General features: G+C 45.0%; 1 protein-coding gene across 3 annotated transcripts in view; it reads right to left on the bottom strand.

Annotated features, from left to right (window-relative positions):
• Positions 1 to 16,800, bottom strand: part of Utrn (utrophin) — a 495,948-nt gene extending 479,148 nt beyond the window's left edge. Inside the window, exons 1-2 of one of the 3 annotated variants that reach the window (XM_036169031.1) lie at positions 16,668 to 16,800; positions 9,694 to 9,861 (exon numbers count right to left, since the gene is read on the bottom strand). In XM_036169031.1, the coding sequence (XP_036024924.1) occupies positions 9,694 to 9,772 (79 nt within the window). In that variant the 5' untranslated portion in view covers positions 9,773 to 9,861; positions 16,668 to 16,800. Of the gene's footprint in view, positions 1 to 9,693; positions 9,862 to 16,007; positions 16,199 to 16,468; positions 16,548 to 16,667 lie in introns of those variants that run through there. The other 2 variants (XM_036169034.1, XM_036169032.1) reach the window with 2 other exon arrangements.
• Positions 16,801 to 17,389: the final 589 nt, after the last annotated feature.

Genomic DNA, 17,389 nt, shown 5'->3' with positions numbered 1-17,389 from the left:
AAAGCTACACAGAGAAACCCTGTCTCATAGAAAAAAAACAAAAAAAGAAGGTTCATGTGAAAATACCCATACATGACAGGCTACTCTTGTGTTTGCTGTGTCATGGAGCTACGCAGCTTTGTCAGAAGTGACTTCATATACACATTATATATACACATATATATTTATATTCTGTGTGTATATATATGTATATACTATATAACTTCATATATATGTATGAAATTAGATTTCCTGGCTGACAAGATGGCTCAGCTGATAAAGACCCTTACCATCCCCAAATCTGATCGCCAGATTTCTATCCCTAGAACCCACATGGTTCTAGGGATAAAGAGGAGAAAACCATTCCCACGAGCTGTCTTCTGAAACACATACGTACACACACACACACACACACACACACGGGCACACACACACACACACATACACTAAAAGAAATGTTAAAAAATAATAATAATATAACAGACCTTGAGTTTGCAAAACTGATAAGAGGCTGTACCACATGGAGCCCGAATCCCAGCTGGCACAGGAGCAGGAAAGAACAACTCAAGCGTGAGCCGCGCCATGCAAGCCAGCCTCTGCTCAAGTGGCCCCGTGGTACAGAAACAAACGTTAGAGATTTGAGCAGTCAAAGACGCCAGCGCAAAAAGCAGAGGACTCCGAGGAAGCCCTAACTAATGTCAGCCTGAGAGTGGAGGAAGCGAAGCGGGGAAGAAAAGAAACCAGTTTCCACGGCTGGGTGGGCGAGCTACCATCTCAAGAGTTAATCTACATTATACTGCAGCGCAGTCAAGTGCTTGCCTTCCAAGAGTTTTGACCTGAGTTTTGACCTCAAAAGCCTAAGAAAAACAAAAACGCCAGGTATGGTGGTATGTTTACAATTCTAAAACTAAGGAGATAGGAACAGGTGGATCCCTGGTACGTAATGGCCTGCCAGACTACCTGGAGCCAGCCAGAAAATGTTGACAGTTCCTGAGAAACAGCAGACGAGGCTGTCCTTTGGTCCCTATGCACTCGCACACACGTACACATACATACACAAAAATTCACACTGGCTCACTTTTCAACTACTGAATCTAGTGTAGCTCTTATTAAGCAGTTCTGACCTAAAACAATAACTATCAAAACAGTAACAAAGTAAGTGCTTATTCCTCCACACAGTTCACGAGCAGAGGGAATCGAGCCACCTGCATCCCGTTCTCCATTACTTTAGATTAAATTTTAACCAGTGTTTACAACTGCCTACATGACCATGCATGTTGCCTTGTTCCCAGGAAAACCATCATATCAGCATCTAATTCAAACTTCTGGGTTCAAATAAGGTTCAATCAAATTGAGTTTTCTGGCCTGTCCATATAATGAGCACACTGCCTTGGCTAGATTAGTTCCCAGCCAGTCACAATTTCCAAGTCATGAACTGATCTCCACTACAGCCTTCCCAGCCACAGACCCAATTCGTGAAAATCCTGTTGGCACAAACAAGTCTTAGGATCTCTCCTCCTCAGTCTCATGAGGTGATAACACAGGCAAGACTTTTGCCAGGGACAAGGATTGTGTCCTCTAACAGAGTTGAATTTCCAGCAGGGTCCCTGTCTGTCCCCTACGGCAAGTCCCAAGGGCTCCTGGAAAAAAACAAGCCGGCTGAAAGGCCTCCCTTCAAAGCACAGGTATTCCAATTAAGGAAAGCTTCAGGAGGAGCAATGAACTGTTTTTCACAGTCCCTTAAACCATGGAGAAAAGTCCTTCACAGATACTACTTTAAATGAAATCAACAACAGCAAACAAACAAATAACTTTAATGCAGACCACCCATTCCCTAAACCCAGTTTAACCACTGTGTTGTCTAAAGAAAACATTCCAAAAGATCAAAAGAGAAAGCCAACCTCCTCATCCTTCCCCTCCCACTGGACCTTGTTAGGTAACTACAATTTACCCTAGACATCACCCGGCACATTTTCAGTAAGCTTGCTATATAACATAGCATGGTTTGACCATCAGTAAAGAAATCTGCTTTCTTTTTGTTTCAAGGACTCCTCTGCCCTCCCCCACATATCTCAAACAGCTCTTTCCACAGAACAGTTACCTCTCTGGGCATCAGATCAGGGCCTACCCTGTGCCAAATGTCAGTGCATCTGAAATCCTACCCCTTTTTTTGCCAGCCAGTTAAAAGCCTTGAACAGCCATCAGAGAAAGAGAGAAAGAGCATTCACGTCAGAGGAGAGTATCCGTCTCTCATCTTCCACCCCAAGGACTGTCTGTCCTCCAGTATTTTCCTCTTTGTCAACTCCCGGAAGAGAATGACAGAACAGAGCTAAAACTGAAGGCAAGCCAAGGAGCAGCAGGTCCTATCTCTTATGTGGGCTACGATGCCACCAGGGAACCAAAGCAGCCCCAGATTTCAGCCCACAGTCACCCTCAGTAGGTAGCAAGTAAGAGACAGAAAGGACATATACATGCAGTTAACACAGGGCAAATCCAGGAACAGGTATGGGCAGAAAATGACGACCTTCCCAGCAGCTACAGGATAAAGTGCCTTGTCAACAAGAAGACTGACTAGGCAGAGGTCAGACTCAGGGTTTCCCCAGTCCGATCTGAACCTGAGTTCAAATCCCAGCTCCTGTACTTCCAAGCTGTGGTACGTACTTATGACTCAGCTGTAAACAAAGAGGCACCGGGCTTGGTGCCAGAGGTGTACTGGTTCCTCACTCACATGGAGTTCAACTCTACTGGGAAGGCTATCAACACGTGCATAATGCCAGCAAAGTACCAGAGAGTGAGAAGGGGAATACAGAGAACTCACAGGCAGTGATACGGTACAGGGTGACTAAGCAGGGCGCGGTGTGCACCACAGTCACACCGGCACTTGGGAGGCTGAGACAGGAGGATCAGACTTAGATATAAAGCAAGGCCTTTTCTCAAATAAATACAGAAAGAATCGGGGCGGTGGTGGCACACGCCTTTAATCCCAGCACTCGGGAGGCAGAGCCAGGTGGATCTCTGTGAGTTCGAGGCCAGCCTGGTCTCCAAAGCGAGTTCCAGGAAAGGCGCAAAGCTACACAGAGAAACCCTATCTTGAAAAACCAAAAAAAAAGAAAGAAAGAAAGAAAGAAAGAAAGAAAGAAAGAAAGAAAGAAAGAAAGAAAGAGAGAAAGAAAGAAAAGGTGTGTGTGTGTGTGTGTGTGTGTGTGTGTGTGTGTGGCAGGGGAGTGGGGGGAGACAACCAAGACTTTCACTCAATGAAGGCTTGATCAGAATGACAGGGAACCAGACAGAGATGAAGAAAAGAGGCATGTGCAAAGACACCTGGGTAGGCCCTACTGAAATGGGTAAAAAAGACTAGTGTAACTGATGACTTCTCTGCGGCTTTTGAGTGCCCCCAGCGAAAGAGCAGCTGTGAGGGCTAACCTCTCGCCACTGTGTCTGCCCGCAGTACGAAGCTGGGTAGCTACACATCACAAGCATGGCTTAGCACGGGCTCTAATTTCCTCAACAATTAGAACCCAGGATTAGATAAGAACCCAGGAGGTGGTGGCGAACACTTTTAGTCCCAGCACTATCGCTTGGGAGGCAGAGGCAGGCAGATCTCTGTGAGTTCAAGGCCAACATAGAGAACTTCAGGACAGCCAGGGCTACACAGTGTGCCTGTCTTAAAAAAAAAAAAAAAAAAATCACGGGGTAAAGGAAAAATGATAACACTGTCATAATTGAGTTTCTTTAGTTTGACTTTTTTGTTTTTGTTGAATGGTTTTCTTATGGTTCTTTTGATTTACATGTATGTGTACATGTATGTCACCTGTGCCAGAGAGGGTGTTAGACACTCTAGAGCCAGAGTTACAGGCAGTTGTGAGCTGCCCAACATGAGTGCTGGTAACCGAAGTAGGGTCCTCTGGAAGAGCATCAAACACTCTTCACCACTGACACTTTTAGTTTTAAAACAGGACCTCTCATATTTGCATCTCACTTGTGGCTCACTGACACACGCTGTCTAGGGCCAAGAGTCTGCCCTTCTCCAGGCTAAAACTCTCAACATCCCTGTGACCAAGTAGAGATGATGATTTATCCAACATCACAGACTTTAATAAATGTTAGCCACTGACCAAATCTAAAAGCAGTGAGGATGGTCTTCGATTTCATATGCAACCAGAACCACGTTGTTATCCTTATTTCTTTGCTGAGACGGGGATCTCTCATTTTGTAGCACTAGCTCACTTGGAGCTCACTATGAAGCCTGGAATTCACAGAGAACTGCTGACCTCTGCCTCCTGAGTGTTGAGATTGTGTGTGTGTGTGTGTGTGTGTGTGTGTGTGTGTGTATGCATGTGTCCATGTTCAGCCTATTATTTCATATTCCATGAGGTTCCAAAGAGAAGTCCATAGGCCACACACTCCAGCAGTAATGTAGTTCCCCTAGAAATTATCAATCTACTGTCTTAAAATCTCCATAAACCTCTTAAGCTTCCCACCTTGCACAGATTATACTGTCAATATTACAACCACTGATGACAAGCTTATCACAGTGCTTCAGCGGTAGACTGTCAGCAACCCCAAATCCTAACCCAGTAGACAAGTACTTTCTAGTCTGACTCTATTTTCTGTTTTGTTTTTTATTGGGTGAAGGGATGGGTTTTTTTGTTTGATTGGTTGGTTGGTTGGTTTGCTGATTTTAAGGACAGGGTTTCATGCAGTACAACTTCTGATGCCCATGAACTTCTGATCCTCCTGTACCCCCACTTTCTGAGCACTGGGATTACAGGTGTGGACCACCACAACTAGTGTATGTATCCCTGAGGACTGAACTCAGGGCCTCATGCATGTAGGCCAGCACTCTACAAAGTGACCGACAGCCACAACCCTCAAGTTCCTTTCTAGGCCAATGTACTGCAACCACAAATCAGTGTGTGGCTCTTGCTCTTTATACTATTTCAGTATCCACTCTTGATAACTTAGTTGTAAGGAATGAGTAAAGTCCTGAATGGATGTGTGTTGTTGACATGGGCACAGTTTCATCAACTGGGGACCAAGTATTCAAACATATGAGCCTATGGGGGCCATTGTAATTCAGACCACCACATCCCTGGTAGGTCAACCAAGCCATCCAGTGGATAGCCACTCAAGAGTATACAGGAAACACAAACTGGATTCAATGAATTTTTAAAAAGGATACAAATTTGGGTGGATAGGGAAGGAAGGGTAGATCTGGGAGAAGTTTGAGAAGAGAGTGAATATGACCAAAACATGTTGTATGAAATTTTCAAAGATCTGCTTTAAAAAAATAGAGGCTGGGTGTGGTGGGGTGGTGCATGCCTTTAATCCCAGCTCAGGAGGCAGAGGGAGGTGAATATCTGTGAGTTTGAGGCCAGCCTGGTTTACACAGTGAATTCCAGGCCAGCCAGGGTTACAAATTAAGACTTTATGTCTTAATTAGGGTTACTATTGCTGTGATGAAACACCATGACCAAAAGCAAGTTGGAGGGGAAAGGGTTTATTTGGCTTAGACTTCCATATCATTGAAGGAAGTCAAGGAAATAACTCAAACAGGGCAGGAACCTGGAGGCAGGAGCTGATGCAGAGGCCATGGTGGGGTGCTGCATACGGGCTTTCTCATCATGGCTTGTTCAGCCTGCTCTCTTATAGAACCCAGGACTATTAGTCCAGGGATGGCACCACTGACAATGGACCCTTCTCCATCAATCACTAATGAAGAAAATGACCTATAGCTGGATCTTATAGAGGCATGACTAGCTGCCTGGCAGTGGTAGTGCACATCTTTAATCCCAGCACTTGGGAGTCAGAGGCAGGTGAATATATGTGAGTTCAAGGCCAGCCTGGTCTACAAAGTGAGTTCCAGGACAGGCTCCAAAACTACACAGAGAAACCCTGTCTAGGAAAAAAAAAAAAAAAAGACTCTAGCCTATGTCAAGTTCACATGAAAGTAGCCACCACATCCTGTTTCCAAAAAATCAAATCAAAACAACACACACACACACACACACACACACACACACACACGAAAAAAATAAAAAATTTAAGAGCGCGTGAAATTGGTATGGAGAGGTGCAGAATTGCAGGGGAGGGAATTGGGAGTAGATTTGATCAAAGAACATCATATGCATGCATAAAATTCTCAATTTTATTTCAGGTTTTTAATTCTCCAATAGGAAAATATTCTTTTGTAGGAGGCAGGGATGTTTCCTTGACCTAGGATTTCACTAAACTGCCCAGGCTGGCTCCAAAATAGTGTGATTTTCTTTTTTATGTAACTAAGGCTGGTCTTGAACTCCGGATCCTCCTCTCTCCGGCTCCCAAATGCTGGGGTTACAGGCAAGCAACAGGTGCCTAGCAAATAAATATTCCTTCTTAAAAACTGAAAAAAAAAAGACAGGAAGAAAGAAGGGAGGGAGGGAGGGAGGGAGGAAGGGAGGAAAGAAGGAAGGAAGGAATCTAATGAGAATCTTTAAATGTATTTACTGCATAGTTCATTCCTACTGTTTAATCTAAACTTCTAAAAGTCTCTTGATAATTCGTAAACTTCGGAGTATCCTGAGATAATGCCACTGTATACTAAGCATTTGCCCTAAACAAAAATTGAGAACATGCCTTCCAGAAAGCAAGACGAGTCACAGGCTCATTTAAATCCAAATTTATCTGCCAGCTTTTGCAACATAATCCAGCCAAAGGAATGTGATTCATATCTCAGCTATGCAGCGGCTAAATTTTCATCATTTTTTGAAGTCGGTGCCACTAAAGTGGGGAGAGAGACATCGTCATAAAACACTACAGGCAATTTAAGAGTTTTAAAAATACTAAGAACTCAACAATACAGGTTCATTAAGCAGCTGTGGAAAACACATGTGGACAGTTAGAAAAGGAATTATCGCAAATACGAAGACAATTGGGGTGTGTATTTCACAGCTCTCTCTCTCTCTCTCTCTCTCTCTCTCTCTCTCTCTCTCTCTCTCTCTCTCTCTCAGCAGAATCTCATAATGTAGCCCAGGCTGGCTCCAACTAAAATTCCTCCTGTCCCAGCCTCCCAAGTGATAAGACAACAGGTGTGCCACCATGGCCAGCAGATTATTGTAGATTTATTTGTTTTGTTATTTTATGTGTATGAGTGTTTTGCCTGCATGTATGTATGTGTTCTATGTGTGTGCCTGGTGTCCTCAGGGGTCAGAAGAGAGCGTTGCCTACCCTGGGATTGAATTGTGAGCCATCATATGGGTGCTGGGAATGAATGCGGGTCCCCTGCAATAGCAACAAGTGCTCTTAACCACTGAGCCATAGCCCAGCTCCCACCAGCCATCTTTTAAAAGATACTTTTCACATCAGTAACTTCCTGTGTCACAACCATTTAATAATATATCAATGGCATCTTCCATGTTGATAATATTTATACGAACTCACACACACACACACACACACACACACACACACACATCAATATCACTTTTTGGGAACACGTATCTACTTCATCATGTACTCTAACTTAATTATCTCCTCAGTGATTCTGTGTAATCTACGCAGCTGTGCGATCCCAGGAAAGAAACAGTTCACGGCTATTTCTAGAGTCCCTTGACTGAGAACATAGGTTTTAAATAAAATAGTAACAACCTTAGAACTGGTGATCACTTCTAAACACTCTAGGCAACAACATCCTAACTCATGCCCAAGTTGGATTTTTATGGAATTTCCCATTTTTCCCATTATAAACAGTACTGCAGTCGACTGAAATGCACATGTGTATCTACTGCCTAGAAAGAAACTACAAACAGAATGACTCGACCGGTTGATATGTCTTTCTTAAAAAAGCAGTACATTGGGTCAGCAACATAGCTCAACAAGTAATCAACAAGTAATGCAACCTGACTTCGATGCCCTGAATGAGCAGGGTGGACACCCAAAAGTTGTCCTCTGACCTCTACAGGCCTGCTGTGGTATGGACACCCCATCCCCACGCACACACAAATGAATAATGTTTTTCAAAACAATCAACCCTTAGCACCAAAAAGTATATACTATAACAAATTTTACCCCAGCAGTATATGAGCCTTATTAACCTTTATAAATAGTGGTTTTAAATTTAAGGAATAGTTTGGAACTATGAATACTCAGCATATACCGTAGAAGTTAAAATTTACATAATAACTGTTCTTTAGTGGACAAAGCCAGAGAACCAATGATCAATGTGTAAGGTCTTTAATTTTTATCTATTTTATTATTATTGTATACGTGTGGGCACATACATGCCACTGTGCATGTATGGAAGTAAGTCTGTGGAGTGAGTTCTCTCCTTCTACCTTTCTTTACCGGGGCTCTGAGGCTTGAACTCAGATCATCAGGCTTCTGCGGCAATCACTTTATCCAAGGAGCCACCTCCCTAGCTCCAAATCCAAGGTCTTAATGTAATAGAGGTCGAGTCAGAATGGAACTAAGGATCACTCATCTTTACAATTCATAGACTATGAGACATAGGGAGATACCCAACTGTCTCTCTTACACATTTCTAAATACGAATTCTGTACCCTTGAAATGAAATTTAGAAGAACACAACCTCCTCGGAGTACACTTTGCAGTCCATACACCACAGGATGTGCCAATGGCACCTTCCAAAGATTCCTCAAGCTACCATAGTCACTGCACAGTCACCACCAAATCTCTAACAGCCAGACATTTTACCAACCGAGCACCACCGGCATCATGAAGGGAAATGCATCTCCTACTGAGATCACATTTCCTGCACACTGGCAGTTTCAAATAAGAAATGTGCTCTTCCATAATGCAAGGACATTTCCCACAGGAAAAAAAAAAATCACCTTTGAGTTCCAATTGTTGTTGTTTTGTTTTTAAGAGTGATGCTAGATATAATGTTCATAATGTTGGAGTTACTAAAGGACAATGTTCACAGCCAAGACAGAGCTCGACATAATTTGAAGAGCTCAGAAGGCCCTACTTGCTCAAAAATATCTCCCCTTTGAGCCTGTCTCAGAATCATGTTTGAAGCTTTTTAAAAATTCAGAAATTTTCATTCAGTACATTTGGAATGGAGCCAACACATCTGCATTTGTAAAAAAAAAAAAAACCTCCCCAGTTGATTCATTTGAGGAACCAGAATTGAAAAGCAGCAGTTATATAATAATAAGATGGGGGAGGGGTGGCATCCAAAGACCTCCAATCCAAATGTTCACATGAAAACCATTCGTCTGTCTTAGTCCAGCTGATTTGATCAGATAGAGGGAAACTGTGCCTTGAGAAGTTGACATTTCAAAAAGGAACGAGGTCACATTCCCACAGTGGCCTCCAAGAGCAGCATAGTAGGTGGGCCTAGGGGAATGGACCCCCACCACAAGGCCTTTCTTCCAGACACTATGGCATTCACTTATCATCATGTGATTCCTTCCTGTTTCAGGAAATAAGGGAACATGTTCGACTGTGTTGGCACATCTTACTGACATCATACCTGAGCAGCATTAGGCTGTAGGTAGTAGCATTTTCTCCAGTGATGCTGCTCTACACACAAGGCAACAAAAGAAGACTGAGAAAGTAAGATAGGCCACGCAGAGACCTTTGCAACGGTCACTGGGCAGATTTGAGTTTCTCGGGAGAAGTCTGCCTCACAAGAACAATGCCAAACACGCCAAGAAATCCATCTTCCACACAGTCTATGCAGAAAGAGCCAACCCAAGAGCTTCGATTACTCACCAGATCTGGACTTAATGATATCACTGAATTCATTCTGCCCATCATCCGGCCTGGCTTCAAGGTCCCCATACTTGGCCATCTTGGCTGAGTTTCAATGTAATCCAAAGGCTTTCCCAAATCTTCTGCAAACTGTCAGCTCCAAATAGAGGTCCAGCTTGGCATGAATACCTAAAAGGAAAAGAGAAAGGATTGACAAAAAATGCATGAACATATTCCTTATTTTTTCCTTCTGGGTGTTCATATGTGAAAGGCTGGTGGGCATGCATGTACCTGTGTGCAAGTGGAGGCCAACTGATGCTCTCCACCTTTGGCATGAAGGCAGGGCCTTTTGGTGAACACTAGGGATCTCATGAATCCACATTCCATATGCTGGCAATACAGAAGGATTGCTGCATCTGCCAGGCATTTGCATGGGTGCTGGGATTGGGAGATAAGCCCCTTAACCACTGAGCTATCTCCCAGCATCATATATTCTAATACAGGTTATATACAGTAACCAGTAAAAATTTACTGAGCCATCTACCATGTAGGGCACTGAACCCCAGCCATGGGGATTTCACACAGCCTCGTCCACTAGGAGCCTTATATACGCTAAGCCTCACAGATACTGAGCGATTCATTATATAATGAATTACTTTATTACAACCCTGATAGCTAACAACCGTACAAAAGAGAAACATACAGTAGTAAAGGTATAAAAGTGAACAAATCTGTCCTGCCCAGGGCCACTGAGAAGACTTTCTTACAGAAATGACATTTAAGCCCAGCCTTCAAGGAGAAGTTAACTAGTCAAAACAGGAAGTAGGAAAAAAAAGAAGAAGAAGAAGAAGAGCTTGGTATGTGAAGAAGAAACAACACTGAGGATTGGGAGGGCTGCCATCAGTTGCTTTGGGACAGCAGACAGACAAGAGGAAGCATCTCTGTGGGAACAGGTGAGGAAGGAAGGTGGGAACACTCGGAGATTCCAAGAGAGGCTTTGATACCTATGACATCAGAGCAGTGACATAAGCCTGTTGACGCTGGTGGCTTGTCAGTAGGCCAGAGTGACAGACGGATGTGTGGGAATCAGTGAGGACTACGGGAGGTCAGAACAGCGTGCTCATTAGAAAACTTAGGTCATGAGTACGGAGAGGCTGAAGGGAAATTTTTTAGCTCTTCACTGTGTTTGAAATGTTTTCACACTACTATGTGAGGGGAAAATAATCCCAACCTTGACCAGTGAACAAACATTACAAAGAATCTACGGGGCATCGTGTGAGACAGTGGAAAACACGGCACAGCATCTAGAGAGTTTCTCTGACAGAATATCAGACATGAGCCTTATCAGGGGCAGACAAACTGGGTGTCAAAAGGAAGGAACTAGGGAACAGAACATGGCTCCCTGGGTAGAGAGCTTGCCACACAAGTTTGAGAACCTGACTCCAATCCCCCATGCCAATATTAAAAGACATAAAAAAAAAAAAAAAAAGAAGGTATGTGGCTTGGCATGTGCCTGTAATACCATCACTAAGAGTTAAAAACAGGAAGATCACAGCCAATCAGTGAGCCCCAGGTTCAGGGTGAGATCCTGTCTCAAAAAGTAGGGTGGAGACATTGGAAAGAGACTCACTATGCCAGTCTCTGGCCTCCAAATTAACACACACACACACACACACACACACACACACACACACACACACGGGGGTGGGGGAGGGTGCTCAATGTCACTCAAATCAAAACTACCTACAGAAACGGAAACTCCATGGATTAAACAAGATTAAGGAGATCTAACCACCAAATACAATCCTGGTTTGAATTCAGAATATTCAAAGAAAACATTATAGCGTTTACTTTAGGCATTCTTAATATACTAATGTTAAACTCCAGGAATAATTAATAGTGTTGTTAGGGAGGAGATTATCTTCCATTGTAGGAGACACATGCTGAAATATTTAACAACAAGGTCTGACAATATCTTCAATGTCTGTGTATTTATATGTGCACATTGAAATGTATGTGCGTATATACAAAGATACACACAAGCAGAGGAAGCAAATATTATAAAGTAAGAGCAGCTGGGTATCTATTATGCTAATCTTTCCATTATAACATTACTAATATTACAGGCAATATGTGATTGTGGCCTCAACAGACTAGATGGGGCGTGGGGTGGGAAAGAAATGTATACACAGGATATTAAATAAAGACTTGGGAACAGCCAGGGCATTAGAAATATAGAACACTAGGATGCTGAATGACTCAGTTGGCACTGGGCAATACGGAAGTAGATGGACTATCCACTGGGTGGAGGAAAACTTTAGCATTGGACAAACAAGAAGAAATAATGAATGTGATTTGGATTTGCTGAGTGCAAGCTGCTTCTGATACATATAACGGAAAAGGACCAAAAGTATTTGGAAATATGGATCATGTCAAGGATGGTATGTATTGTAGGTATACAAAAATATAGATAGCCATATATTGCCCATTGATAAAGACTTCATTCTGAAAGGCTCATCACACTAACTCTGCTGCACATAGGTACCACTCAGATAAAACAATCCAATCTTCAGTAACTGTGAGAAACATCTTTAGGTTCTAAAGAACTGAAGATCTCCCCTGTAGTAGTAGCATCCATTCATCAAGAATGCCACAGAGTACCATTCCATACCGCTCCAACTCCCAGAAAGGAGCAGAGTTCAGTTCGAAGTACAGCATCCGTCCCTTTCCTGGCTCTTTCATGAGTGCCCCAATGCCAATTAAATTAGTCATTAGTTAGGATTATCGTACTCAAGACACCCACACAGTAATCTGCAGAAAAAGGATGCAAATCCACACATTAAAGTGTCAGAGGCAGACAAGGAGGCTCGCGTCTGTAAGCCCTGAGGTAAGATGATCACGTGAGTACCAGGTCTGTCTGAGCTGCCGTGGGAGACCCGAAGCACAGATGAATAAATGGAAAACCAATGTCAGAACTAGGGTTTCTTTCTAGGTAGAAATGAACCACTTGCTTCTTCAGTGGTTCTGTTTTAAAAGTATTTTTATTTTATGTGCACATGTGAGTGCCTACATGTATGTCTGTTTCCATTCCCTAGAAATGGAGTTAAATGTAGTTGTGAGCCACCCAGTGTGGGTGCTAGAAACTGAACCCGATGCCTCTGCAAGGGTAAGAAGTGCTCTGAACTGATGAGCCATGTCTGCAGCCTCAATTCTTTCAACTAAGAATGAATCGTACTATAATGTTACTTTAAATTTCGTATTTGTATAACAGTATTGTGTTCTATTATTTAACATTCAAACAGTGTAGCATACAGTATTACTTTATTTTATAAATATAAACATTATGCAGCATAATAACTTCTCTTTCAGCAAGTCAGGAAGCGAGTAGAGTCCATTAATGATAGCAAAAAGGGAGTTAAGGCAGTTGAAGCAAAGGAACACTGGCAAATTGTTAAAGCATTAAGAACCATTTCCTCTCAATATATAGATTGGTTCATCAGTCTCCCAGACTTTATGGGACAATAAAAAAAAAACTTTTTAAATGTTTATATGATTTTACGATTATTAAGAATTTACAGACCCAGGTGGTGGTGGGACATGCCTTTAATCTCAGCACTCAGGAGGCAAAGGCAGGTGGATCCCTGTAGGCCAGCCTGGTCTACAAAGGGAATTCCAGGACAGTCAGGGCTACAACAGATAAACCCTGTCTCAAGAAACCAAACCAATAAAAAAGAAGAATTTACAGACCTGGATGTGGTGACTCACAGCTATAACCCTAGCACTAAAGAGGTGGGAAAAGGGTCCCTAAAATCCCAGGCTAGCCTGAGCTACATAGAAAATCCCAAGCTAGCCTAGTGATTCAGTGATAGAGTGCTTACCCAGCATGCACATGGTTCTGGGTTTGATCCCAGAACTACAAAAACAAACAAACAAAATTAAAGTCAAAAGTGACCAGAGAAAAAGGCTGGCAGCCTGGCCATTTGCCAACCAGTTTTTATCAGGAGTAGACCAGTAACCCCGGCAGGAGAATCGAGAGTTCAAAACCACCCCCTGCTAGGCCAGCCTGGGCTACATGAGACTGAAGAAACCAAAACATAAAAAAACAAACTTCTGCCAAAGAATATAATCATAGATTTTTATATTCCTATCTTGAAGTACAAAACTGTGAAAGCCTTGCTAAACTTGTATGTGTATCTTGATATTTTAGAGACCCAAAATCTTGCTCAGAGAACATCTGGACATTTTGTTATGGAAAATCCCAGTTGCCTAAGGAAAATTCCCTTTCCTGGAATCAAATTCCTTTGAGAGACAAATCCAGGGCTCTCCTTTACAACTAGTTTTGATCCTCAAAGACTTCTCCAATCTATTAAAAAGGCACCTGCCACTAAGCCTGCTGACCTCTGTGTGTGTGTGCAATGGGGCTTGCTCCTCTCACACATACGATAAATATTTAAAATGTATTTTTTTTTATTTATGTGTGAATGTCTGCCTTATGCGTGTACCTTGTGCCCAAGGAGGCCAGAAAAGGGCAAAAAAGAAAGTGAGCCTGGACTGTCTCTTAACCACTGAGCCATCTTTAAAAAACAATGCCCCCTGCCAATTTCTTTTCCAGAAAAAAGTTAACTTGTACATGGGCTTTCCTTTCACTTGCATAATGCTTCTTCATTCTAATGTTTGATTCTGCCACTACCCTTGGGATAATTTCCCCAACCTTCTCTTCTTGATAATGCAAATCCGTACTACACTGCAAAAATGTAACAGAAAAAAAAAAAAAAAGATCAAGGAACTAAGAAAGAATGGGCAGGGAAGACCCTAACAGAAGACAGACATTTAAACATGTCACAGCAACTAACTCTTGTTGCCACTCAGGTCCCAGGAGCTCCAGTTTGAGTAAGAAAGCTTAAGGAGACTATCTTCCAAACTGCCAGGTGTGGTGGTATACACCTACAGCCCAAGCGACTTCGGAGGATGAAGCAAGAAATTCAAGGCCAGCCTGGGCCACATAATGAGATGTGTCTCAAAATACATAAATAAAGTGCTACAATAACTAGCTGTGGGAACAGAATCAAAGCTTCCTTAGTAACAATGTGTCCCAAAGACACCTATGGAATGGAAGAAACCACACTCCACACAGATAAGGAAGAAACAAGAGGTGAATGACCGTGAGGTTGTGCTAGGAGCCCCACACAATGGCTGTCCAGTCTCTCCCCTCTAAATGACAGTCGGTGAAGTTAGTTTAGCGAAAGGTTTCCCTACTGATACCTACCCATCCACCTGCATGCACCAGTTCCTCCTTCAAGGCTGATGTTTCTCTGTCACACAGAACGCCCTGAGTAGCGACAGACTAACACAACATTCAAAAAGTGTCATCGTGAAGGAATATACAACCAGCTGTGCAGCTGTGGCGGAAAGCTGTTAAATCTTGCAAAAACTGTTCGCTCGCTAGTAACCAAAAGCTGGGAATGCTGGAGATAGTGGGAAGGGAAGAGGAGGAAACAAGTTTGCCATTCCACTTGTAAAGGAAACCACGGAGTGCCAAGAACTACCATTCACACTAGGAAGCACTCCAGGGAAGGTTAATACCACTGTGATTAATGCTGTTTACAGGCACAATAAATTTTGGATGAACACCCAAAGGAGAGCTAAAGAACTATCTCGAAGGTCTCATAAATGCTAGTGAAGGGGGCGGGAGATGACTTCAGCGCGAATAGCCCTCGCCCCTCACAGCCTTGTCCTCGGGCAGAACGACCCACGAGCTTCGAATTCCTCCAGCTCTGGCAGGCCCCAGTGCTACCCGCAAGCTGAGTCCCTGGCGCCCACCAGCAGCCAGACCCCGAGGGTCCAGCCTGACTTCAGAGGCCCAGGGCAAGTTCCAACGGAATGGATGAGGCTGCTGCCTGGTCATCCAGGCGATCCCGTCTCTTCTGGAATTCGGGCGCTCTGGCCAAGGCGCACCCTCTCAAGCAACACTTGGGAGAGCCCACCTCTCTAGATAGTGGTGACCTCTAAGTGATCTGGAGACTAGGAGGATGAGGGATGCTCCCTCGGGGACACCCCAGAGAATGCAGCCCGGAATTACAGCCAGGAGGTTTAATTGGAGGGTTCAAAAAAGGCGAGTCCCTGGCTCTCAGGGGTCACACATGTTTTCTCCTCCCCCCTTGAAAGCAACCCTGGAACGCCACACCGTCGGAATCTAGGGACTTGAAAAGTCCCTTTGAACAATGTGCCTTCTAAAAGTTGCACAGCCTACAATTAGTTCTTTGTTGGTTTTGTGAGTGGCCTTGGGCAAGCAGAGAGAGAGTCTCAGACCCAGGCCAAAGAGGGGCATGAATTACCTTGTCAGTTGCAGTAAGGGATGCCAAGAGTCCGGAAAAGCAGGCGACCGGGACTGCGCACCAATGAAGTACCCCCCTATCCCTTCAGGCTCTCCAGAATTGGGGCCGGCAGCTGGCGACCTCGCCACACTGGGGCCCCACCCTCGGGAGCAGCAACCACACAGAGGTCGAGCACGCCCCCAGCCTGGAGGCCAGCAGGGAAGCGCTCCCCAACCCTCCGACCGCACAACCGCCCTCCCCACCCTCTCCTCCGGGACACCGCCCGGGCCCCGCCTTCCTGGGACCGGAGGTGTGTGACAGGCTCTCCGAAGAGGCCACGTCCCCTCTTGGAGATGGCTAGCCCTGCTAGCCCGCTCAGGACGATGAGCGGACAGGCGACACCCTCTCGAGGATGGGACCAGACGACAGCACTGAACCAGCTCGAGAAATTGGAGACCTTGGCGACAAGTACAGATTCCCACCTTCTCATCCCAGCTCTCTCCCGCCCGGGATGGGGGCGCTGAGCTCCCAGGGAAAGTGCAGAAGTTGGCTATGGCTTCTATTTCTGGACCAGGCGGAGGAACCGCAGAAAGGTCCCACCTCCTCTCAGCCCCCGCCCCGTTCCCTCGGGGACTGCGGTCACATTACACAGCCCGGAGCCTCAATAATGCATGGGCTTACCTGCTCGCCAAGTCCCAGAGGCCCCAGGGCTCCTCTGGGCGTGTTCGGGTCGCAGGAAGCCGGGTGTGCGGGACCCTGCGTTGGGCGATGCGAGGATTTTGGTTTTCCTTTTCCTTTTTTTTTTTTTTTTTTAAAATGAAACGTGGAAAGTCAGACAAGATCCGAAAGAGGAGGGGAAAAAAAAAACTTGACACCCGTTTGGAAACGCCCCCTGACTTGTGCAATCTTCCTGCCCGGCAGTTCCGCCAAAACCAAAACAGTCCAAACGCTAACCAGGGGAAGGCGCGCGCTGGAGTTTTCCGTCTGCAGGAATGACCCGAAAGAAATGGAACACCACTCGCCGAGGTCTGAGGATCGGCTGGGGGAGCCTGGGGCTCCTCCTCGGCCCTGGGCGGGAGAAATCCCGCGCCCGGCGCTGCCCGCTCCCCTCCTCCGGGGAAGGGCGACTCTACAACTTTGTGCGCGAGAGCTGCTCGCGGCTCCGGCTCCTCCTCCCAGTCCTCCCCCGCCGCCGCCGGCCCCTTTGTTGGAGAGCGAGGGTGGGGCGCTGCTTGGTCAGCCCGCCACCCGGGGAACCAAGCTGGGGTCTCTGGCAGGGATAGCCCAGCCCAGTAGCCGTGGATCCCGCAGGTCGGAGCCGCACCCCGCTCCCGCTGCCTCGTCGCTTGCGCGCCCTCGGCCCCCCGGCCCTGCAACTTTGTTCCGGGAGAGATCAGTCCCTC

This window comes from Onychomys torridus, chromosome 19 (genome assembly GCF_903995425.1).
Source record: "Onychomys torridus chromosome 19, mOncTor1.1, whole genome shotgun sequence".
Lineage (NCBI taxonomy): Eukaryota > Metazoa > Chordata > Mammalia > Rodentia > Cricetidae > Onychomys > Onychomys torridus.
Note: the sequence above shows the minus strand (reverse complement) of the source record. Positions and strands in the feature narration are given on the sequence as shown.